The 26,164-nt window shown below is 43.8% G+C and overlaps 1 protein-coding gene across 1 annotated transcript in view; it reads left to right on the top strand.

Moving 5' to 3' along the window:
- Positions 1 to 26,164, top strand: part of rmdn2 (regulator of microtubule dynamics 2) — an 81,099-nt gene that overhangs the window by 12,295 nt on the left and 42,640 nt on the right. The window contains 1 exon segment of the mRNA XM_078399975.1: positions 24,758 to 24,971. Within this exon segment, the coding sequence (XP_078256101.1) occupies positions 24,758 to 24,971 (214 nt within the window).

The raw sequence follows: 26,164 nt of genomic DNA on the forward strand, positions 1-26,164 counted from the left end.
TCTCCCCGTGACCTGCGTGGGTTTTCTCCGAGATCTTCGGTTTCCTCCCACACTCCAAAGACGTACAGGTATGTAGGTTAATTGGCTGGGTAAAATGTAAAAATTGTCCCTAGTGGGTGTAGGATAGTGTTAATGTGCGGGGATCACTGGGCGGCACGGACTTGGAGGGCCGAAAAGGCCTGTTTCCGGCTGTATATATATGATATGATATGATAAAGACATAAACACTATAATTTTATTGACAATAATGTAAGTTATTGGAAAATGTTTTAATAAGAAAATAGTTCTGTATACTGCATCATTAATTGTAAACTGATTGTAAGTTTAATTGTAAACTGATTAATTGTAAACTGATTGCACTGTTGTAAGTTCCGTTGTTATATGTGTATTTTATTTGTGTATGCATAAAAGCAATAAAGATTAAAGTGCCAACAAAAAAATATAACATCGATTTCAACGAAACTTCTTCCATTAGCACCAAAGGTGAGTAAGGTGGGCCTAAAATTGTCGCGCTATCGTGTACCGTTTTGGCTGTAGTTCCGGAACAAACAAACAAACAAACAAACAAGAGTTTTAGTATATAGATGTTGCTCCTACCCCCCACCCCCTCATCTCATTTTCTAAAGGTGCGTTTTTCTACAAATTCACTCCACGGATAGAGGTAGCTTATCATTGATATTAGACACAAAATGCTGGAGTAACTCAGCGGGACAGGTAGCATCTCTGGAGAGAAGGAATGGGGAACGTTTCAGGTCGAGACCCCTTTTCAGACCTCGGCCTGAAATGTCACCCATTCCTTCTCTCCAGAGATGCTGCCTGTCCCGCTGAGTTACTCCAGCATTTTGTATCTATCTTTGATTTAAACCAGCATCTGCAGTTCCTACATCAAAAATCTTCTAACTCACCTCTCTAACTCCAGGTCCCTCAGGTCGGCCGACTTGGGGCTACTCACTATCCCGCGGTCTAGGCTTAAGCTCAGGGGTGACCGCGCTTTTGCGGTTGCAGCTCCTAGACTGTGGAACAGCATCCCTCTCCCCATCAGAACTGCCCCCTCCATCGACTCCTTTAAGTCCAGGCTCAAAACCTATTTCTACTCCCTAGCGTTTGAGGCTCATTGAGGAGGCGCTGTGAACTATTTTGTATGTGCTGTTATCTTTGTGTGTTATAAAAATATGTTATGTTTTTGTTTATGTTTCATTTTTTTCCTTAGTACATAATCAGATGTACAGCACTTTGGTCAACGTGGGTTGTTTTTAAATGTGCTATACAAATAAAATTGACTTGACTTGACTTCTACACACTTATCATTGAAGCGATAGGTCAGTGTTATTTTGTGTGAAAGTATTGCAAGCCCGCAGATGTTTTAGAACATCACTGAATGTATCATTATCATAAACGTGCACTCATCCAGATATCATGCTCAGATTGATGTCCAAACTGAGTTAACTCCATGCACATTAGCGACAGAATCTTCCTCAAGCTGAGCATTTTTCTTCATAATATCTACTGGACTATCAACAAACACCCACAAAGAAAATGAACATAATCTATTGCATTATTATTGTTGAATGAGGAGTTAAACTTTATTATGACAAAATTACTTTGGCCTATGAAAAGTTCTTGGAAGAAATTTTGTGTAATCTGAACGTCGGCTTAAATGTGAAAAGATAATGACAAGGTACAGCTTGCATGTCATTTGGGTAGCATTGTGACAATTGACCTGGAAAAATTGTTCCCCTAGATAGAATGTGAAAGGCCAAGTGTTGCCTCAATTAGTCATAAATCAATTTTAATATTATTAAGATTAAAATAGAAAACCACAAAGGGATATGGATTTATGTGAATCCCTGCAATTAACATTATGCAAGTTTATTCACATCCTTTTCCTGTTTTGTACACCGTTTTAGATATTTTGAAGAGGCCATTGATTGCTTTTATTTAGTTTGACAGAATTGCCTGACAGTAATAAAACTTATCAAAGCAAACTGTTTCTGGCCAAGTTAGATTGAAATCCCTTGCGGCTACATACAAGTAACTCGCTCTGAACTAACAAAACAGACCAATGCTTTGAAGGCTTGAGGATGAAAACACACCTGCTCCTTGATTTTAGGCAGTTTGTGGATTACATTGCTGAAAAACATTAAGGGAAATTATGAGTGTGATACAAATCATGCATTATTAAAAATGTTTTGGGATAGATGGTGAAGGGAAGGGCATGGATTAATAAAAATATTAATAATTAAGCATAGCATCCTTGCAATTTCTGAACAGGATTATTGCAATAAATTAAGATAGTAAAAAAACACAAAGTGCTGGAGGAACTTTGGGTCAGGCAGCGTCTGTGGCAGGAATGAACAGATGATGTTTTGTCAGAATCCTTCAGGGGAGTCCAGAACAAGGGGCCACAGTTTAAGAATAAGGGGTAGGCCATTTAGAACGGAGATGAGGAAGAACTGTTTCAGTCAGAGAGTGGTGAAGGTGTGGAATTCTCTGCCTCAGAAGGCAGTGAAGGCCAGTTCGTTGGATGCTTTCAAGAGAGAGCTGGATAGAGCTCTTAAGGATAGCAGAGTGAGGGGGTATGGGGAGAAGGCAGGAACGGGGTACTGATTGAGAGTGACCAGCCATGATCGCATTGAATGGCGGTGCTGGCTCAAAGGGCTGAATGGCCTACTCCTGCACCTATTGTCTATTGTCTATTGAGTGGGGGGGGGGGGGGGGGGGGGAAGAAGGCTAAAAAAAGGTTGGGGTGTGGCAAATCCTGGCAAATGGTAGGTGGATATAGATGAAGGGGTGGAGATAGAGACAAAAGCTTGAGGTGAAAAGGAGACAAAAGGGTGTCAGACAAGGAAAGAAGACGAGAAGGGAGATGTAATACTGGAGGGAGGGATATGAGTGAAACAGGTCATGGGGGTGGGGAATATCCACCTATCACTTGTGTAGGAAGGAACTGCAGAGGCCAAAGTCTTCCATTAGCACTCAACGGTGAGTAAGGTGGGCTTAATATTGTCGCGCTATCATGTATTGTTTTGGCTGTAGTTCAGGAACAAACAAGAGTTTTAGTATATAGATATTCACGCTCTGGATAGGGTGGAGGGGAAGAATGCAGGCATTCAAGTTTGCTGCAGATACGAAAATAGGTGGAAGGGCATGTTGCAATAAGGATATAAATAGATGGAATGAGTAGGTGAAAATGTGGCAAGTGAAGTTCAATGTGGAAAGTGAGGTAATGCACTGCGGTGAGAAGAATCTAAAGGTAGACCATTATCTAAATGGAAACAGGTTGCAGACAAGTGAAATAGAGAAGGATACATAGAACATAAACAATATACCAGAGGAACGGGTTCTACACCTCACCATCTCTGCACCAACTGTGATGCCATCCCATCGAATCCTAACTAATCCCATCTTCTTGCATATGGTCTGTTTCCCTTGCTATTTCTAAATGCCTCTTATATGTTCCTATCATATCTGTTTCTGCCGCCTTCCCAGCCAGTGCATTCCAGGCGTGTTCTCCGTGTAAAATAAAATGCTTGCCTCATACATCTCTTTTAAATAGCCTCCCTATTACCTCAAATCTGTGTCCTCCAGAATTGGATAATTCCACTAATTTATAATATTTCTAGATACTTCACAGTAAATGGTTTGACCATAGGGAGTATTGTAGATTTGGGAGTCAGAACGCTGCATGTACATCCTTCCATGAAACCGACGGCTTCCATAATAGGTAGACAGGGTAGTGAAGAAGTTGTTTTTGTACACTTGTCTTCATCGGTCAAGGTATTGAATGTTGGAGTTTGGATAATAGACAATAGGTGCAGGAGTAGGCCATTCAACCCTTCGAGCCAGCACCGCCATTCAATGTGATCATGTGCTGATCATTCACAATAAGTACCCCGTTCCTGCCCTCTCCCCATACCCCCTGACCGCTATCATTAAGAGCTCTATCTAGCTCTCTCTTGAAAGCATTCAGAGAATTGACCTCCACTGCCTTCTGAGGCAGAGAATTCCACTGATTTATAACTCTGTGAGTGAAAAGGTTTTTCCTTATATCTGTTCTATGTCATGTTATAGCTGTAGAGATATTGTAGGAAAATAACTGCAAATGCTGGTACAAATCGAAGGTATCACAAAATGCTGGAGTAACTCAGCAGGTCAGGCAGCATCTCGGGACAGAAGGAATAGGTGACGTTTTGGGTCGAGACCCTTCTTCAGACTTTAGGATTCGATGGGATGGCATCGCAGTTGGTGCAGAGATGGTGAGGTGTAGAACCCATTCCTCTGGTATATTGTTTATGTTCTATGTATCCTATATTTAAGTTGTGTGCAACCTGTTCCCGAAACATCACCCATTCCTTCTCTCCTGAGATGCTGCCTGACCTGCTGTAAAGATATTGGTAAGGCCACTTTGGGAGTACTCTGCACAATTCTGGTCACCCTACCATAGGAAGGATGTAATTAAACTGTAAAGGGTTTTTGAAAATGTTGGTTTGGAAAGTTTGAGTTATAAGAAGTGGCTGCCTACGTTTGGTTTATTTTCCTTGGTGCATAGGAGGCTGAGGGGGTGACCTTACAGAGGTTTATAAAATCACGAGGAGCATAGATGAGGTGAATTGCCACAGTCTTCTCCCCCAGGATTGGGAAATCAAGAACTCTCAATCCACTTTCCACAGTTTCTGCCTAATATTTTTTAAATCAATCTTTCCCCAATGTAGCACTTTCATCTGAGAACTATTCTTACCCTTATTCATAATGTCATAAGTGATTTTGTCGTGGTTACCGGTGTTCAAAATGAAGCAGATGACACGGAGAATTCTTCAAGAAGTTAAAGCCTTTATTTGCAAACAACGGCTGGAACAATCAGGATGTCAACCATCTGACTGCCCACTTAGTACATCGGGCAGCCTATTTTTATAGGATTCTTTCAGCCTTATCTTCTTTTCCTTATCTCGCCCTCATACTCCTCTTTACAGTTATTCATCTCTTTGTAGTCACCCTGTTTACCCTACCACCATTAAACCCCACTCATTGATGAATGTCTGTATTTCTTCACATGTTGCCTTCCACTCTGCCACCATTAAACTTTCAAGTAATCACACCACTCATTGATGGATGTCTGTATTTCTTCACATGTCACCTTTCACCCTTGTCTTCTATCCTGGTTCATCCATCAATGTTTCTCCTCCTCCTGAGCAGCAGTTACAGACACGTGTCAAGGGTAAGGAATGTCTAGAGTGCCTTAATTAGTTACAGAGAGGCACCTAATGCCTAAGTAGTTACAAACCTTAAACAACAATGTCTAATGTATAAAATAATATCGTATTATCTCCCATAATAGGAGCAGAATTAGGCCTTTTGGCCCATCAAGTCTGATCTTGGCTGATCAATCGTGGCTGATCTATCTCTCCCTCCTAACCCAATTCTCCTGTCTTCTCCCCATTGCCCCTGACATCTGTACTAATCAAGAGTAGACACAAAATGCTGAAGCATCTCAGGAGAGAAGGAATGGGTGACGTTTCGGGTCGAGACTCTTCTTCAGACTGATGTCAGGGGAGGGGGCGGAAAAAGATAGGATGTAGTCGGAGACAGGAAGACCAGTAGGAGAACTGGGAAGGGGGAGGGGATAGAGAGGGGAAGCAGGGACTAACTGAAGTGGGAGAAGTCAATGTTCATACTGCTGGGGTGTAAACTGCCCAAGCGAAATATAAAGTGCTGTTCCTCCAATTTGCGCTGGGCCTCACTCTGACAATGGAGGAGGCCCAGGACAGAAAGGTCAGATTGGGAATGGGAGGGGGAGTTGAAGTGCTGAGCCACCGGGAGATCAGGTTGGTTGAGACGGTTGAGCGGAGGTGTTCAGCGAAACTAATCAAGAATCTATCTCTGCCTTAAAAATATCAATTGACTTGGCCTCCACAGCCTTCTGTGGCAAAGAATTTCACAGATTCACCATCCTCTGATTAAAGAAATTCCTCTTCATCGCCTTCCAAACGGGACGGTCATTTTATTCTCAGACTATGACCTCTGGTCCTAGACCCTCCCACTAATGGAAACATCCTCTCTACACCCACTCCATCCAAGCCTTTCACTATTCGGTATGTTTCAATGAGGTCCTTACCCATCCTTCTAAACTCCAACGAGTATACCAGTGCCATTAAGCGCTCATCCTATGTTAAACCACTCATTCCTGGGATAATTCTTGTAAACCTCCTCTGGAACGTCTCCAGAGTCAGCACTCCATCTAAAGTTCGTGAAATTATGGTCACTGTTCCAAAAATGCTCCCCCCAACAGCAACTTTGATCACCTGGCCAGGCTCTTTCCTCGCTTGGTGCAATGTCCAGGAGTTTTTTATTGTTCAAAAATCAAAATGTTATCAGGCAGGTGTAGCATGTGGTTAGGAAGGCAAAAGACATATCACCTTTATTGTAAGAATGTTGCTGTGGGTGACCTTTTATTTCACTGCACATCTTGTATGTGTATGTGACAAATAAACTTGACTTGACTTGATATGGGGAAGTGTTGTTATAATTTAACAGGATCCTACTGAGGCCAAACTTTTTTTTTTTTAAATATACCATCATTAGAGCCAGATCAAAACGCATTCATTAGGTTAATTCATGGGATGAGAAGGTTATAGAACAGTGCAGCACATGAACAAGCCCACAATGTGCCAAACATGATGCCAAGACCATCTGTTATCTACCTGCAGAAAATTTACTTCCTTCCATTCCCTGCATATATTATTATTATCCATTATGCCTATCCAAAGGTCTCTTAAATGCCTCTATCGTATATTTAGATTTTTTTTTAGATTTAGAGATACAGCGCGGAAACAGGCCCTTCGGCCCACCGAGTCCGCGCCGCCCAGCGATCCCCGCACACTAACACTTTCCTACACCCACTAGGGACAATTTTTACATTTACCCAGTCAATTAACCTACAAACCTGCACGTCTTTGGACTGTGGGAGGAAACCGAAGATCTCGGAGAAAACCCACGCAGGTCACGGGGAGAACGTACAAACTCTGGACAGACGGCGCCCGTAGTCAGGATCGAACCTGAGTGTCCGGCGCTGCATTCGCTGTAAGGCGGCAACTCTACCGCTGCGCCACCGTGCCGCCCTTGATGCCTAAACCACCAACCCCAACAGTGGGTTCCAGACACTCGCCACTCTCTCTGTTTGAAAATGAAGTTGCCCCACACATTTCCTTGAAACTTTGACTCTCGCCTTAAAACCGTGCCCTCCAGCATTTGATTTTCCCACCCTGGGTAAAACGTTCTGACTGTCTACCCCTTCTATGCCTCATAATCTATATACTAAAACTCTGGTTTGTTTGTTTGTTCCTGAACTACAGCCAAAACAGTACACGATAGCGCGACAATTTTAGGCCCACCTTACTCACCGTCGTCCCTTTGGTGCTAATGGAAGAAGTTTCATTGAAATTGGTGTTATATTTAAAGTTATTCACATTTTAAAGTTTAAATCTATCTCCTAGGGAGGGAGGGAGGAGTGGAGGATAAGGGGGTTTGAGAGAGATGGCGTGGGAGGGAGGAGGGGGAGGGGGAGAGAGGGGGAGGGGGCAGGGTGAGAGGGGAGGAGAGGAGGGGGGGAGGAGAGGGTGCTGCATCAATGCAGGAGAGGTTTGGGCCCAACGGGTCCACTTGGTCTAGTGTTATATATAATTCTATCTGGTCTCCCTGCACCTTCTGGCGTTCCAGAGAAAAACAACCCAAATCAGTCCCTTTAGCTAATACCCCTTATTCCAGGTAGTGTAAGAAAATAACTGCAGATGCTGGTACAAATCGAAGGTATTTATTTCACAAAATGCTGGAGTAGCTCAGCAGGTCAGGCAGCATCTCAGGAGATGCTTATTCCAGGCATCATTCTGGTGAACCTCTGCGCTCCTTCCAAAGCCTCCACATCCTTTCTGTAATAAGGCGACCAGAACTGCATGCGGTGCGCCAATTGCAGCCGAACCAATGCCCTATAAAACTGTATCATGATTTCCTGATTCTTATACTCAATAGCCCGACCTATTAAAGCAAGCATACAATACGCTTCTTTACCACTCCATTTACTTGCATTGTCACGTTCAGGGAGTTATGGACTTGGACCCCAAGATCCCTCTGTAGATCAATGCTTTAAATTGCATTTGATCTCCCGGAGTGCCACGACCCCTTGTAATTTTCATACAGGTAAAATAAGTCTATTGAGGATGCCATGTCCTTTGCACGACGTTCAGCTCCGAATCACTTTGACAATTAGATCTATGTCAGGATGTTGACTACAGCTCTAAACTCCTGGAACCTGACCATGGGTCCACAACCTACAACTGGACTTCCTGACCAGCAGATCCCATTCGATTAGAATCGGTCATAAAACTTCCTCCAGCTTGACCCTCAACACTGATGCTCATCAAGGTTGTGTTGGAAGGAACTGCAGATACTGGTTTACATCGAAGATAGACACAAAAAGCTGGAGTTACTCAGCGGGTCAGACAGTATTTCTGGAGAAAAGGAATAGGTGATGTTTCGGGTCGAGACCCTTCTTCAACCCGAAACGTCAGGCAGAAACGGGGTACTGATTGAGAATGATCAGCCATGATCACATTGAATGGTGGTGCTGGCTCGAAGGGCCGAATGGCCTACTCCTGCATCTATTGTCTATTGTCATCTATTCCTTGTCTCCAGAGATGCTGTCTGACCCGCTGAGTTACTCCAGCTTTTTGTGTCGCCCTTCAAGTACTGTTCGCGGTCCCCTGATCTGCTCCCTGTAGACCCATGACTACGTGACTAAATAGAACACCAACTTGATATTTACTTCCGCCAATGAGACCACTGTTGTTAGCTGGATCAACAACATTGATGAGGTGGAGTATGCTAAAGAGATCGGGAACCTTGTGTCATGGTGTCAGAACAACAACCTATCCCTAAACATCTGCATGAACGTCAACATGGCTGTTGACCTGAGGAAGCTGGAGGGGAGGTAGGGGGTTGGAGCAGGTTGGTTAAGATAACCCCAGGCTTCTCCTGTTCTCAGAGACCATTTGTAAATTGAAGGCATTAAAGCCCAATGGCTACAAAAATGGCATAGTCACGAGACCAATGTGTGTACAGCCAATGTTGTTCTTCATCACAAAGAAACCTGCAGTCTACTTGTGTTCTGCCTGCTGGAATATGGGATGAGAAATGTAACAGTCATACCAATTGTTGTGGAGCTTTTTAAATATGGATTTTGGAAAGGTGAGGCAGTAGTAGAGTTGCTGCCTTACAGTGAATGCAGCACCGGAGACCCGGGTTCCATCCCGACCACGGGTGCTGTCTGTACGGAGTTTGTACCTTCTCCCCGTGACCTGTGTGGGTTTTCTCCGAGATCTTCAGTTTCCTCCCGCACTCCAAAGACGTACAGGTATGTAGGTTAATTGACTGGGTATGAAATATTACACAATAATTTTTGTCATTACTTGCAAACTTTTGCTTGTCATAAACTTTTATGACATTTGAATTGTCAGATTGGATCACAGATGACTAACATTGGTTGCCTGGAGGCCTGGGCGGCGCGGACTCGGTGGGCCGAAGGGCCTGTTTCCACGCTGTATCTCTAAAAAGAAATCTAAAAAAAAAGACATTTTCAATAACCTCTTGGGAGACAACAGGTGCTGCGGTAAAGTTGCTGCCTCACAGCGCCAGAGACCCGGGCTCCATCCTGACTATGGGTGCTGTCTGTACGGAGCTTGTACGTTCTCCCCATGACCTGCGTGGGTTTTCTCAGGGAGCTCCGGTTTCCCCCCACACTGCAAAGAAGTACAGGTTTGTGTGCTAATTGGCTTGGTAAAATTGTAAATTGTCGCTAGGGTGTGTAGGATAATTGGCAGGAGGGCGTGTTTCCACACTGTATCTCTAAACTAAACTAAACAGGGTGGTTTAAATTACCTTTTTTCACAAAATGCTGGAGTAACTCAGCAGGTCAGGCAGCATCTCGGGAGAGAAGGAATGGGTGACGTTTCGGGTCGAGACCCTTCTTCAGACTGATGTCGGGGGTGGGACAAAGGAAGGATATAGGTGGAGACAGGAAGATAGAGGGAGATCTGGGAAGGAGGAGGGGAAGGGAGGGACAGAGGAGCTATCTGAAGTTGGAGAAGTCGACGTTCATACCACCGGGCCGCAAACTGCCCAGGCGAAATATGAGGTGCTGCTCCTCCAATTTCCGGCGGGCCTCACTATGGCACTGGAGGAGGCCCATGACAGAGAGGTCAGACTGGGAATGGGAGGGGGAGTTGAAGTGCTGGGCCACCGGGAGATCAGTGGCGTTAATGCGGACCGAGCGCAGGTGTTCAGCGAAGCGATCGCCGAGCCTGCGCTTGGTTTCGCCGATATAGATGAGTTGACATCTAGAGCAGCGGATGCAATAGATGAGGTTGGAGGAGGTGCAGGTGAACCTTTGTCTCACCTGGAAAGAATGTTTGGGTCCTTTGATGGAGTTGAGGGGGGAGGTAAAGGGACAGGTGTTGCATCTCGTGCGGTTGCAAGGGAAAGTGCCCGGGGTTAGGGTGGTTTGGGTAGGAAGGGACGAGTGGACCAGGGAGTTGCGGAGGGAACGGTCTCTGCGGAATGCAGAGAGGGGAGGGGATGGGAAGATATGGCCAGTGGTGGGGTCCTGTTGTAGGTGACGGAAATGTTGGTGGATGATATGTTGGATCCGCTGGCTGGTGGGGTGGAAGGTGAGAACGAGGGGGATCCTGTCCTTGTTGCGAGTGGGGGGATGGGGAGCAAGAGCGGAGCTGCGGGATGTAGAAGAGACCCTAGTGAGAGCCTCATCTATAATGGAGGAGGGGAAGCCCCGTTTTCTGAAAAACGAGGACATCTCGGAAGCCCTAGTCTGAAACACCTCATCCCGGGCACAGATGCGGCGTAGACGGAGGAATTGGGAGTAGGGGATAGACTTTTTGCAGGGGACCGGGTGGGAAGAAGTGTAGTCCAGATAGCTGTGCGAGTCGGTGGGCTTGTAATAAATGTCCGTCACTAATTTTTCTCCTGTGATGGAGATGGTGAGGTCCAGAAACGGGAGGGAGATGTCAGAGATAGTCCAGGTATATTTAAGGGCAGGATGGAAATTGGAGGTGAAGCATCTGCAGTTATTTTCTTATACTACTGGTTGCTCCACTGCGATTTACCCGAAACGTCACCCATTCCTTCTCTCCCGAGATGCTGCCTGACCAGCATCTGCAGTTATTTTCTTATACTACTGGTTGCTCCACTGCGATTTACCCGAAACGTCACCCATTCCTTCTCTCCCGAGATGCTGCCTGACCAGCATCTGCAGTTATTTTCTTATACTACTGGTTGCTCCACTGCGATTTACCCGAAACGTCACCCATTCCTTCTCTCCCGAGATGCTGCCTGACCAGCATCTGCAGTTATTTTCTTATACTACTGGTTGCTCCACTGCGATTTACCCGAAACGTCACCCATTCCTTCTCTCCCGAGATGCTGCCTGACCAGCATCTGCAGTTATTTTCTTATACTACTGGTTGCTCCACTGCGATTTACCCGAAACGTCACCCATTCCTTCTCTCCCGAGATGCTGCCTGACCAGCATCTGCAGTTATTTTCTTATACTACTGGTTGCTCCACTGCGATTTACCCGAAACGTCACCCATTCCTTCTCTCCCGAGATGCTGCCTGACCAGCATCTGCAGTTATTTTCTTATACTACTGGTTGCTCCACTGCGATTTACCCGAAACGTCACCCATTCCTTCTCTCCCGAGATGCTGCCTGACCAGCATCTGCAGTTATTTTCTTATACTACTGGTTGCTCCACTGCGATTTACCCGAAACGTCACCCATTCCTTCTCTCCCGAGATGCTGCCTGACCAGCATCTGCAGTTATTTTCTTATACTACTGGTTGCTCCACTGCGATTTACCCGAAACGTCACCCATTCCTTCTCTCCCGAGATGCTGCCTGACCAGCATCTGCAGTTATTTTCTTATACTACTGGTTGCTCCACTGCGATTTACCCGAAACGTCACCCATTCCTTCTCTCCCGAGATGCTGCCTGACCAGCATCTGCAGTTATTTTCTTATACTACTGGTTGCTCCACTGCGATTTACCCGAAACGTCACCCATTCCTTCTCTCCCGAGATGCTGCCTGACCAGCATCTGCAGTTATTTTCTTATACTACTGGTTGCTCCACTGCGATTTACCCGAAACGTCACCCATTCCTTCTCTCCCGAGATGCTGCCTGACCAGCATCTGCAGTTATTTTCTTATACTACTGGTTGCTCCACTGCGATTTACCCGAAACGTCACCCATTCCTTCTCTCCCGAGATGCTGCCTGACCAGCATCTGCAGTTATTTTCTTATACTACTGGTTGCTCCACTGCGATTTACCCGAAACGTCACCCATTCCTTCTCTCCCGAGATGCTGCCTGACCAGCATCTGCAGTTATTTTCTTATACTACTGGTTGCTCCACTGCGATTTACCCGAAACGTCACCCATTCCTTCTCTCCCGAGATGCTGCCTGACCAGCATCTGCAGTTATTTTCTTATACTACTGGTTGCTCCACTGCGATTTACCCGAAACGTCACCCATTCCTTCTCTCCCGAGATGCTGCCTGACCAGCATCTGCAGTTATTTTCTTATACTACTGGCTGCTCCACTGCGATTTACCCGAAACGTCACCCATTCCTTCTCTCCCGAGATGCTGCCTGACCAGCATCTGCAGTTATTTTCTTATACTACTGGTTGCTCCACTGCGATTTACCCGAAACGTCACCCATTCCTTCTCTCCCGAGATGCTGCCTGACCAGCATCTGCAGTTATTTTCTTATACTACTGGTTGCTCCACTGCGATTTACCCGAAACGTCACCCATTCCTTCTCTCCCGAGATGCTGCCTGACCAGCATCTGCAGTTATTTTCTTATACTACTGGTTGCTCCACTGCGATTTACCCGAAACGTCACCCATTCCTTCTCTCCCGAGATGCTGCCTGACCAGCATCTGCAGTTATTTTCTTATACTACTGGTTGCTCCACTGCGATTTACCCGAAACGTCACCCATTCCTTCTCTCCCGAGATGCTGCCTGACCAGCATCTGCAGTTATTTTCTTATACTACTGGTTGCTCCACTGCGATTTACCCGAAACGTCACCCATTCCTTCTCTCCCGAGATGCTGACTGACCAGCATCTGCAGTTATTTTCTTATACTACTGGTTGCTCCACTGCGATTTACCCGAAACGTCACCCATTCCTTCTCTCCCGAGATGCTGCCTGACCAGCATCTGCAGTTATTTTCTTATACTACTGGTTGCTCCACTGCGATTTACCCGAAACGTCACCCATTCCTTCTCTCCCGAGATGCTGCCTGACCAGCATCTGCAGTTATTTTCTTATACTACTGGTTGCTCCACTGCGATTTACCCGAAACGTCACCCATTCCTTCTCTCCCGAGATGCTGCCTGACCAGCATCTGCAGTTATTTTCTTATACTACTGGTTGCTCCACTGCGATTTACCCGAAACGTCACCCATTCCTTCTCTCCCGAGATGCTGCCTGACCAGCATCTGCAGTTATTTTCTTATACTACTGGTTGCTCCACTGCGATTTACCCGAAACGTCACCCATTCCTTCTCTCCCGAGATGCTGCCTGACCAGCATCTGCAGTTATTTTCTTATACTACTGGTTGCTCCACTGCGATTTACCCGAAACGTCACCCATTCCTTCTCTCCCGAGATGCTGCCTGACCAGCATCTGCAGTTATTTTCTTATACTACTGGTTGCTCCACTGCGATTTACCCGAAACGTCACCCATTCCTTCTCTCCCGAGATGCTGCCTGACCAGCATCTGCAGTTATTTTCTTATACTACTGGTTGCTCCACTGCGATTTACCTGAAACGTCACCCATTCCTTCTCTCCCGAGATGCTGCCTGACCAGCATCTGCAGTTATTTTCTTATACTACTGGTTGCTCCACTGCGATTTACCCGAAACGTCACCCATTCCTTCTCTCCCGAGATGCTGCCTGACCAGCATCTGCAGTTATTTTCTTATACTACTGGTTGCTCCACTGCGATTTACCCGAAACGTCACCCATTCCTTCTCTCCCGAGATGCTGCCTGACCAGCATCTGCAGTTATTTTCTTATACTACTGGTTTAAATTACCTACGTTGATGGACCCTGCCTGATTCTCTATCCAAATCGCCATCTGTCCACAGCACTTTGTGTTTTGCTTAAGATTCCAACATCTGCAATTCCTTGTGTGCCCTGATTATTATTTCTTTGATTTATTGACTTCAATGGAATGAAAACATAAATATTTTATGATTTACAATATCTCATAAATAACAACCTCCAATTTTTCTGTTTTCTTGTTTTTAAGGAACCACATTTAAATTTTATAAATTCTCCCAATTCGTTTAAGAAATCGCACCAAATCTTTCTGGGAGAAGAGAATAAAAACTACTGTGGACACTTTATTGTTTAGCATTGTCCCAAGAACCAAGCTTTAATGATTTATATTGCAACCTGCACTTTCACAGTAATTACCATATACAGTCAACAATTATATACTGTTCAGCAACTGTGTGGTAGGAAACATCCTTGAGATTTGTAGGAAGGAACTGCAGATGCTGGTTTAAACCGAAGAAGTCTGAAGAAGGACTCAACTCGAAACGTCACCCATTCCTTCTCTCCAGAGATGCTGCCTGTCCCGCTGAGTTACTCCAGCTTTTTGTGTTTATCCTTAAGAGATTAACAATGACTATTCACTATCTTTTTAAAAAAACATATCAATCCCACTTCCCTTACGTTATCGTATTCCATACACTTTGTCCCATGCACCTATGTATTTCCTTCAAATGCACAGTCTTTTACGATTAGGGGATTCGAGAACCAGTGAACCTCGGTTTACAGTGAGGGGGGAATGATTTAATAGGATCCCGAGGAGTAAGTATTTTACACAAAGGGTGGTAGGTATATGGAACGAGATGCTGAAGGAGATAGTTGAGGCAGGTGCTATCACAACATTTAAAAAACATTTAGACAGGTACATGGATAGGATAGGTTTAGGTGGATATTGGGCAAACGCAGGCAGGTGGGACTAGAGTTAGGGCATGTTGGTCGGCATTGTCAAGTTGGGCCGACAGGCCTGTTTTCATTCTGTGTGACTGACTACCCCCACCCATAGCCACAAATGTCCCCCAAATCCAACTAGTCTTTCATACCTTTAGTTAACAGGACTTCAATCCGTTCAAGTATTTATGCAGCCTGGCAGATAGTGTAAGAAAATAACTGTAGATGCTGGTACAAATCGAAGGTATTTATTCACAAAATGCTGGAGTAACTCAGCAGGTCAGGCAGCATCTCAGGAGAGAAGGAAATCAGCTTGGCAGATAAATTACTTTATTACATATTCATGATTCTAGGACTGGATTGATGCTAACCTAATGCCATTTTCAGAGCCCAGACATGTAATTCCCAAAAGAGCATTTGTCATGTTTTCCAGTGTAGTGCTGGCGGCCTGTGTTCGTTTTAGCATGCATTACCCTGTTAAGCTATTGGAAATTCTTTACAGCTCTTGGTCCAGGAGCTTTGGCAGCAAGCTCTGAAAGATCACTCAGCTAATGGGGGCGATGCAAAGTTGAAGAATGCCTACTGTAACAATGGGGTAGGGGTGCAGAGAGAATACTCCAAGGATGTCAGAGTGACTTGGGCAGGCTGGTGAAGAACAGAACCTCCTGCAGGCAAGTTCATTACGCAATGAGACACAGAGGCTACTGGGCTTGAGGGAGGGATTTGGTATCTCTGAATGCTTTCACTTTGTGGAAGTTTAGAGTTATAAGAAATACTTGCTCTGCAAAGACTCCAGGGAAATAAGATTTTTCTCCACTTGAGAAGAAAGCATTTTCCATTCGTGTATGGTATTGAGCAATGTCCCTGATGTTAAATTGACCAGAAAGATGTGAAGGAAAAAAACTGCAGATGCTGGTGTAAATCGAAGGTAGACACAAAATGCTGGAGTAACTCAGTGGGTCAGGCAGCATCTCGGGAGAGAAGGAATGGGTGACGTTTCGGGTCGAGACCCTTCTTCAGATAGATGTGATATACATTGGGAGCCTGGAATAATTCCGAGGCATGGTCAATATTTCGGGAACATTTAAGGCAGTATCTGAGCCCACGAGAAGTTACATCAGTGAGGTCAAAGAACTGTGGGGTATTTTCAAATAGTGGTGAAACAGTTAATAAAGATTAGCGATTCTGCAAGCATTGAGGGTTGTCATTTGTTTTTGGAAAATAACTTTGAGCTTTGCTCCATTGCTGAGATTCTCGAGAGAGTTTCGCACTGCAGAAAAAGTGCCATCTATATACTAAAACTCTCGTTTGTTTGTTTGTTCCTGAACTACACCAAAAACGGTACAAGATAGCGCGACAATTTTAGGCCCACCTTACTCACCGTCGTCCTTTTGGTGCTAATGGAAGAAGTTTCATTGAAATCGGTGTTATATTTTTATAGTTATTCACATTTTAAAGTTTAAATCTATCTCCTAGGGAGGGAGGGGGGAGAGAGGGGGGGAGGCGGGAGGAGGGAGGATAAGTGGGGTTGAGGGGGATGGATTGGGGGCAGGGGGGAGGGCAGGGAGGAGGGAGGGAAGGGGGAAGGGGAGGGAGGGGAGAGGGAAAGGAGAGGGTGCTGCACCAATGCAAGAGAGGTTTGGGCCCAACGGGTCCACTTGGTCTAGTTGTATATCAGAATCCCACTGAAAAGTCAGTGGTACTAAGACATCGAGAATTCTGTGCAATAGTTGCTCAACTACAGCTTAATGGCACAGTGCCATTTTGTTTTATCCGTCAGAGTTGTGCAATGTACCTAGGCCATTATATCTCTTCATGTTTCCATGCTGCCAAATCTCTTAATCTGTGCAGAGACTTGCTGAGAATAAAAGAATAAGTTAAAATTGTCAGTACAGTATAACAATTTCCAAGGCATGGGCAGTATTTTATGATTTTTTAATGTGGAAGATACTGACAATATTCCTAGTTTGTGAAAAGTGCAGTTTAATTTGCCGAGTCGCCCCATATCAGTATTTCTGACAATGTTTCGTCAAAGCGTAAGTTATTACCCACAAACATGCTTTGACCAAACAACATAAGATTTTTGCGTATTAAATGTATTGCAAGAGGCATGCTACTTTGACATTCTTTATGTGCAACATTTAATAACTACTGTATCCACAGCTATTTAGAGATACAGCGCAGAAACGGGCCCTTCGACCCACCGGGTCCGCGCCGCCCAGTGATCCCCGCACATTAACACTATCCTACACCCACTAGGGACAATTTTTTTTTACATTTGCCCAGCCAATTAACCTACAAACCTGTACGTCTTTGGAGTGTGGGAGGAAACCGAAGATCTAGGAGAAAACCCACGCAGGTCACGGGGAGAACGTACAAACCGTACAGAAGGCGCCCGTAGTCAGGATCGAACCTGGGTCTCCGGCGCTGCATTCGCTGTAAGGCAGCAACTCTACCGCTGCGCCACCGTGCCATGTTTTAAAACACCTTGCAACAAGAGATCTGTGATGTATTTAATTACTGGACTTTTTAATATCCATAGTTAAATTCGTAATCCTTGTCAGTTTATTCAAATATAAGGTTGTTTTGCAATGGAATTCACCGAAGTCAGCACCAGCGACAACCTACATCACCTGGCGACAACATAAGACAGCGCCTACGTCAGGAGACGTCAAGCTACAATCATTGGCGTCAAACCAACAGTCGCCAACATTTTTTTAACATTTCAAAATCCAGCAGCGACCAGAAAAACGGTCCGACTCTTTGGAGACGACTCACGACCGTACAGGCAACACCCCGGTGACCGTGTGGCCACAGCCTAGTCGCCTGTAGTCACCTAAACAATCGCCTAAGTGGGACAGGGGCTTTATCCCACCACAGATGTTCTATAACCTACTGTGTTTCTCCAGCATTTTCTGTTTTCCCCCTCAATTTTATTCATCAGATTTACAGAGTTAATGTATTTAAAAATTGAAATGATCCCTGATTAAGTTATTGGAAGAGCAGAAGGTTTATTAAGAAATCATTGTGTGATTTTTAAATATATTTTTGCTCCCCTTTTGACGTTCCTGTCGGAGTTGTGCGTCACAATGGACCTGGGACATGAAATTTTGGCTTCGGCTCCAGATCTGGAAATTCATACTGGATGTTGGAGACTAGGGATTTTTGTCTCATTTGGATCCATTTCATGGAATTGAAAATCTACTTTTCTTGGTGGTGTTGTATATTTAAATTACTTCTTTAAATATCCCAGATCAGAATATTCAAAACCATATTTCTGGTGTTTTAAGAAGTCATTTCTCTTCACTGATATCCACATTCCTAAATCTTATACTTCCTATGGCATCATGAGACTCACTGTGATGGATGTTTCTTTTTTTTGTGTTGGTTGGGGTTGTGTAATTTGCTTATTTTATTGCTTTTATTGTTGGACTGTGGGTGACTAAATTTCGTCCAAAAAACTTGTTTTTTGGATGACAAATAAAGATATCCTGAATCCTGAATGTGTAGGAAAGAACTGCAGATGCTGGTTTAAATCGAAGGTAGACACAAAATGATGGAGTAACTCAGCGGGTCGGGCAGCATTTCAGGAGAGAAGGAATGGGTGACGTTTCGGGTCGAGACCCTTCTTCAGACTGATATCAGGGGAGGAGGCGGGACAAAGATAGGATGTAGTCGGAGACAGGAAGACTAGTGGGAGAACTGGGAAGGGGGAGGGGATGGAGCGGGAAAGCAGGGACTATCTGAAGTTGGAGAAGTCAATGTTCATACCGCTGGGTTGTAAACTACCCAAGCGAAATATGAGGTACTGTTCCTCCAATTTGCGCTGGGCCTCTGACAATGGAGGAGGCCCAGGACAGAAAGGTCAGACTGGGAGTGGGAGGGGGAGTTGGTCAGATTGGGAATGGGAGGGTGAGCACTCGACAAAACTTTTCAAGGATGACGCAAGAAATGCATGGTTATGTGCATTAGAGAAGTGTGAACAGATAGTGTATTTTACATTTTCAGGTGGCTGATGAACGACACATTATAAAAGATTTCTGATCATCTACAGAAAGAATGTTTCCACTTGTGTGGTGGAGCCTAACGAGAGCCAATCAATTTTAGATGCTCATCAGGAAATCAACCGGAAATTCAGCAGAACATGCTCCACTCAAAGAGTGGCGGGAATGTGGAACTTGATGCCACACGCAGTGAATAAAACAAATACTCGAGATGCACATGAGCGGAGAATGGATATCAGGAAAAAGGAAATAAAGGACATGCTAAGAGGTTTAGATCAGGGATGCAGGAGGAGGCTGAAGTGGAGTGTAAACACCAACATGGACTGGCTGGGCTAAATAAACACTAGGCACTGTACGTGCCTTACGTGGATCGGACTGGTTTGGAGGGATATGGACCAAATGCGGGCAAGTGGCACTAGTGTAGCTGGGACATATTGGGCCAAAGGGCCTGTTTCCACACTATCACTCTAAAATCTAATTGCTTTACTTATTTAATAATAATAATATATTCCAGCATTTTGTGTCTAGAATATTACTGAATTCCCTATCAAACTTTTACTGGTGTATGATGGAGATTGATTGTTCAGTGTGTGCAAAACATTCTCCCCCTCCGCTGCCACCCAACCACACATCAAAAGATAAAGGAAACTCAAATATGCTATTTGGCATCCACATTACATCCCTAATTCTAATAAGCGCAATGATAAAATCTGACTATATCCACCCGTGTTATCAGATTTCTGCATGATTTGAGAAGGAAGGTATTTGCCGTCTTTAGAAAATCTTGTCTTTGACATGTAGAGACTGAGAATCTTGTCTTGTACATTTAAATTGTCCTTTTGATTCCTTTCAACTTTGACTAAAATTCATAAGCACTCCAGGGAACAACATTGCAGTAATCACTTGATCTCCTTATCGCCTTGCCCTGTTCTCCGCCCCCGAACCTGCACACATTCAAATAGCCCTCATTAACTTGCCCAGAAGTTGGTGGTATCTTGTTACCAATTATTGAAACATCACTTGCTCGCATTTGTGTGAATATTATTCATCGATGCTACTTACAGTCTGTGGCATGTTTTCAATTTATGGTGCTTTCGAAGCCTTGTTAGTCATTGCTTCCTATTCAGTATTACAGAATTGCTTCCAATATTTCATCCCAATTTAGAAGTGATTATGGTTTAAAAATTGTGATTTTGAACAGTGAAGTGAGATGTGGAAAAATCCAGTATAATGTGTTATTATTAACTGGTTTATCTCTAGATTTCTGATTACAATATTATGGTGATATACTCTAGGCAAAAGGGTTTTGTAATTTAATATATTCTTAAAAATGCTTCCGGCACAGCATGCAATATTTTCCTTTCTCTGTTCCAGCACTTTGTTGATGCATGTCTACTGTACATGCTACAATTATGCAATACTCTGAAGCACAAGAAATTAAAAGTTTTCCCTAGAAATTCGATGAGGAAAAAAAGTCAGATTTTGAAAAGATTTAGCACATTTCAGCAAAAAGCTGGAATATCCTCAACATATCTTCACAACGTGGAAGAATGCATCATTTTAATAGCTTTTGGATCTCCACCAAAATTGTCAAGTGACCTTCATCAATGTCATACATGCATCCTTTTTTCCCCCCAAAATGGGCACGCTACAGACTGAGAATCTTGTCTTGTACATTTAAATTGTCCTTTTGATTCCTTTTAACTTTGACAAAAATTCATAAGCACTCCAGGGTACAACATTGCAGTAATCACTTTATCTAACTAACTTTTCATCTTGATAACTTTAAATACCAATCTTTACAGGCTTTGTCTCTCCCCCCATGCATTTTCTTCTTTCTGATAATGAATGTAATGAAAATTAGCTTTCTTTGCATTTATTGCCTTAATTCATTTGTTAGATCCTCCCAAACTACAAACTTACTTAATTCCCCAATATTGTTTCATAACACTTTGAAAATCCTTCCTAAAATTAATTTGTCTGATGAGATAGTATTTTTACAATTATTTTTATAATTGTGGAAATAACCCATCAAAAATGACATGCTACTCAAGTTTGGAATTTCTGCAACACTTCTTATCCAGCTGGGTTCTGGGCTTGTTGTTGCTTGGCACAACATTCCCTGGGGAGATGACAGCAAAACAAAGGCAACACAGTGTTGGAGTTAATATTGTTGCAACCTGATTTTTGCAGTTTAGTTATCCAGTCATGTGCCAGGATTAGTGGTTCACAAAAGTGGGCCTATGAAAATCGGTACAAATTAGTATTGGTACAAATTGCATTGATCGCTGATCTGGAGTCAGGGTATTGGAGCTTGAGAGTAACAACAAAGTTACTCCACCAATCCATGGAAAGAGGCAGTTCTCTATTAAATAAAGAGACAACTAATTTGTTATCCTAATTTGAGGAAGGACATCCTTGCTATTGAGGCAGTGCAGCGTAGGTTCACGAGATTGATCGCTGGGATGGCGGGACTGACATATGAGGAAAGATTGAAAAGACTGGGCTTGTATTCACTGGAGTTTAGAAGGATGAGAGGGGATCTTATAGAGACACATAAAATTATAAAAGGACTGGACAAGCTAGATGCAGGAAACATGTTCCCAATGTTGGGGGAGTCCAGAACCAGGGGCCACAGTCTAAGAATAAAGGGGAGGCCATTTAAAACTGAGGTGAGAAGAAACTTTTTCACCCAGAGAGTTGTGAATTTGTGGAATTCTCTGCCACAGAGGGCAGTGGAGGCCAAATCACTGGATGAATTTAAAAGAAAGTTAGATAGAGCTCTGGGGGCTAGTGGAATCAAGGGATATGGGGAGAAGTTGGGCACAGGTTACTGATTGTGGATGATCAGCCATGATCACAATGAATGGCCTCCTCCTGCACCTATTTTCTATGTTTCTATGTTATAGTCCCAATGGGTAATTGTAGATAAAACATGGGAGTGATTTCATGCTTCAGACTGAAAAAGGGTCTCGACCCAAAACGTTACCCATTCCTTCTATCCAGAGATGCTGAGTTACTCCAGCATTTTGTGTCCATCGTCAGTGTAAACCAGCATCTGCAGTTCCTTCCTACTTCATGCTCCTTCTGTGATCATTCCTCTCCCAACACATCACAATACTCTCCGCAGAGGAGCAGTTCCATATAGATTATTGTCACATTGTAACTAGGGATCCTATTTAATATGCAGATATTGTCAACCATAGGTTGCTACCTGCATAACCCATGATTAAAGTTTCACAGACATAATTGGCAGCAATATATCCATGGACAATAACCTTGTGAAATTGTGTATTGCAACAATCCATAAATGTTTTTATTCGATTGTTCTCTTAGTTATTATCTGCCTTCTTTTCAGACATTCACATATAAAGGGGTGTTTAAAGTTGGACTGCCAGTACTTTGCTTATAATCCGATCAAGCTGAGCAAAATTGGCAAAGAATATGTTCTTCAACAATTGCTCTTCACAGCTGGCCCTTCCACTACTCAGTACTCTAGCTAACTTGTGAACTGCATCTTTTCAAATTAAACACATTTAGTCATTGACAAGACCCAAAAGCTTTTGCATCTGCTGGTATTTAGTTGCCATATAATTTGTGCTGAAATCAAGTAAGCACAAGTCAATTTAGTTTCATAGGTAGGAAAATAACTGCAGATGCTGGTTTAAATTGAAGGTAGACACAAAATGCCAGATGAGGTTGGAGGAGGTATAGGTGAACCTCTGTCTCACCTGGAAAGACTGTTTGGGTCCTTGGATGGAGTCGAGGGGGGGAGGTAAAGGGACAGGTGTTGCATCTCCTGCGGTTGCAGGGGAAAGTACCTGGGGAGGGGGTGGTCTGGGTGGGAAGGGACGAGTGGACCAGGGAGTTACGGAGGGAACGGTTTCTGCGGAAAGCAGAAAGGGGTGGAGATGGGAAGATGTGGACAGTAGTGGGATCCCGTTGGAGGTGGCGAAAATGTTGGAGGATCTTCGGTTTCCTCCCACACTCCAAAGACGTACAGGCTTGTAGGTTAATTGGCTTGGTAAATGTAAAACAAATGTCCCTAGTGGGTGTAGGATAGTGTTAATAATGTGCGGGGATCGCTGGTCTCTAAACTAAACTACCTCGATCAATGTTAGATGAACAACTTATAGTGAACTTTGAGAAAGGTTCGTGTGACAAGTGTTACGAACGAGGGAATACGAAAAGTTATTCTGCGATGTCTTCATCTTTTCGTTGCCTGATTAAATACTAAATTACCTCCTGGAGTAATAAATGAGGTGTTCTTTAAGCCTTAACCGAATAGAAACTATTGCTGAAAACCATAAAATAAACAGATGCTCGAAATCTGAAATAAAAACATGAAGTTCTAGAAATATTCAGTGGGTCTGGTGTTATGTCTCTCACACTTTCAGCATGTCTTTTTACATTATCCATTCACCACCTGCCCTTATTTATCCATTGTCTGGATCGCCTCAAAAACTTTATGAACATACTGTGCAGCGGTAGAGTAGCTGCCTTAGCGCCGGAGACCCGGGTTCAATTCCAACTACGGGTGCTGTCTGTACGGAGTTTGTACGTTCTCCCTGTTATCGCATCGGTTTACCCGGGTGCTCCGGTTTCCTCCCACACTCCAAAGACGTGCAGGTTTGTTGGGTTAATTGGTTTCGGTAAAAATTGTAAATTGTCCCTCGTGTGTAGGATAGTGCTAGCCAGCGTGGACTCGTTGGGCCGAAGGGCCTGTTTCCACGCTGTATCGCTAAACTAAACTGTACTAAACTTGGTCTCCACATTAACATGGATGTCCCTTTTGTTCAGATGAATGTTCTTTGACCTTAATGATTACCCAGTTTCACTTTCCACAGGTACTACCCTGACCCAGGTGTTTCTAGCATTTTCTGTTATTTCCTTTGTCTATCCCTCTCCCTCTGCAGCTTGTTTTCTCACTTCTCTGCTTCCGATGAAGGACCATTGACCAGAAACATCAATTCTCTGTTTCTCTGTACAGAGAGAGTACTGCCTGATTTATTTGTCATTCCACCACTTGTTTTATCTCAGCAACTGCTGTTGAGTAATATATAATACTGGACCAAGTGGACCCATTGGGCCCAAACCTCTCCTGCATTGATGCAGCACCCTCTCCTCCCCCCTCCCCTCTCCCCCCCCCTCCCCTCTCCCCCCCCTCCCCTCTCCCCCCCCCCCCCCCCCACTCTCCCCCCTTCCCCTCCCCCCCTCCACTCCATCCCCCTCAACCTCCACTTACCTTCCCCCCTCCCTCCCTAGGAGATAGATTTAAACTTTTAAATGTGAATAACTTTAAAAATATAACACTGATTTCAATGAAACTTCTTCCATTAGCACAGACGGTGAGTAAGGTGGGCCTAAAATTGTCGCGCTATCGTGTACCGTTTTGGCTGTAGTTCAGGAACAAACAAACTAACAAGAGTTTTAATATATAGACACTCTCAGTTTAGTTTTAAAGAAACTGAACATTGCCAGAGAGTTTACTGGGACTTTATCGTCAATGCAGAAACTGCATATAAATTCATAATAATTAAAGGGCTGTTCTTGCTGTTTGTCCATTAAGAACTTCATATCTGCATATTTGCAAATACATTTGATCAATGCCTGATGCATGTATTATGATCTGTATAATGCAGACTTGTTAATAAACCTATAAACGTTTAATTTGCAGTTATATCACAGCGCACACAGATACAGAATCTGAAGAAGACAAAGTGAAACATTGCACTGTAAATTCTACATTTGAAACTTCATTGAGAGGTGCACACGAGGGGAGTGGGACCAACGATTTTGATCTTCTGATGCAGAAAGCAGATAAATTGCATGGAAGTGTCATGGCAGAGAAGAATGAAGGATATCTGTTGCTGCTTGAAAAAAAAGACCAGGTGGGTACAAACTACATCTTTTTAATAACATTTTGCGTTAATGCGGTGAAACTTGACTATCATTTGGTCAAGGAAAATGTACAGCAGATTTAAGGCAGAGATAGATACATTCTTGATTAGTACGGGTGTCAGGGGTTATGAGGAGAATGGGGTTAGGAGGGAGAGATAGATCAGCCATGATTGAATGGCGCATTCGTCTTGATGAGCCGAATGGCCTAATTCGATACCTATCACTTATGAACTTATGTACTGATTATCCTAAAATAAAACAAATATATCAACTGGAAACTTCAGAACAAAGCTTTGATTACAGCAAAATAATCATTGCAGTTAAGTTGAATGCTGGAAGCAGGAATCCAGATTCATAGCATTGTTACAACGTGAGCCATAGCAACCAGGCCATCAAGCACTCTGCAAGAGCAATCCAGTGAGGTTTTTATGATTTGTTTGTGGATTTTACATGCATCAGGCATGTGAATTTTCCACGGATTTCCGCGTTTTAAAAAATCCATTTTCCGCGCTTTTTGCATGAATTCCACGTTTTTCACGTTGCCAAAATCGCGTTTACCAACGGAGAAATCGGATTGAAAAAGAGAAAGGAAAAAAAAGGAAAAAACGATGTATCGCATCGTTTCTCAACCGGGGTTTCCCTAGAACACTAGGGTTCCGCTAGAGGTCGCTGGGGGGTTCCGTGAGGAATAGCCGCTAATCATTGAAATCCGGACAAAATTACGAGAGCCCTGGAAGTCTCCCCGGAAATGTGGCACCTAGGCTGGGCAAGGCAGCCAATCTCGACCTCATCGGGACTTCCACGGCCGATCGGTGGGTTGAATTTGCAACCTGCGGCCGGGGCTGTGGAACTCCAGCCGAGCTGGAGCCAGCACATTTATCCCCATCGCCCAGCGACTTCCTTGGCCGGCTGGATAAACCAGCAAAGCTCTGGAACCAAGAGTGCCAGAAAATCAGTGGTGGAACTGTAATGAGTCAATACTAAATTTAAGTGCAAGATTATATAACTAAATTAATTAAAATAATAAAAGTGTTATTAGTATACAGTGACATATTCACCTTATTTTGTAATGTTCGTTTTTACTTTGAAATGCTCTAAAAGAGGCTAGAAACTGATAATTTTGTGTGTAAATTTTCCAAAATGTTCTTATTTTTTGACCCCCGCTGTATGCCTCGCGCAAACA

Source organism: Rhinoraja longicauda, chromosome 5 (genome assembly GCF_053455715.1).
Source record: "Rhinoraja longicauda isolate Sanriku21f chromosome 5, sRhiLon1.1, whole genome shotgun sequence".
Classification (NCBI taxonomy): Eukaryota; Metazoa; Chordata; class Chondrichthyes; order Rajiformes; family Arhynchobatidae; genus Rhinoraja; species Rhinoraja longicauda.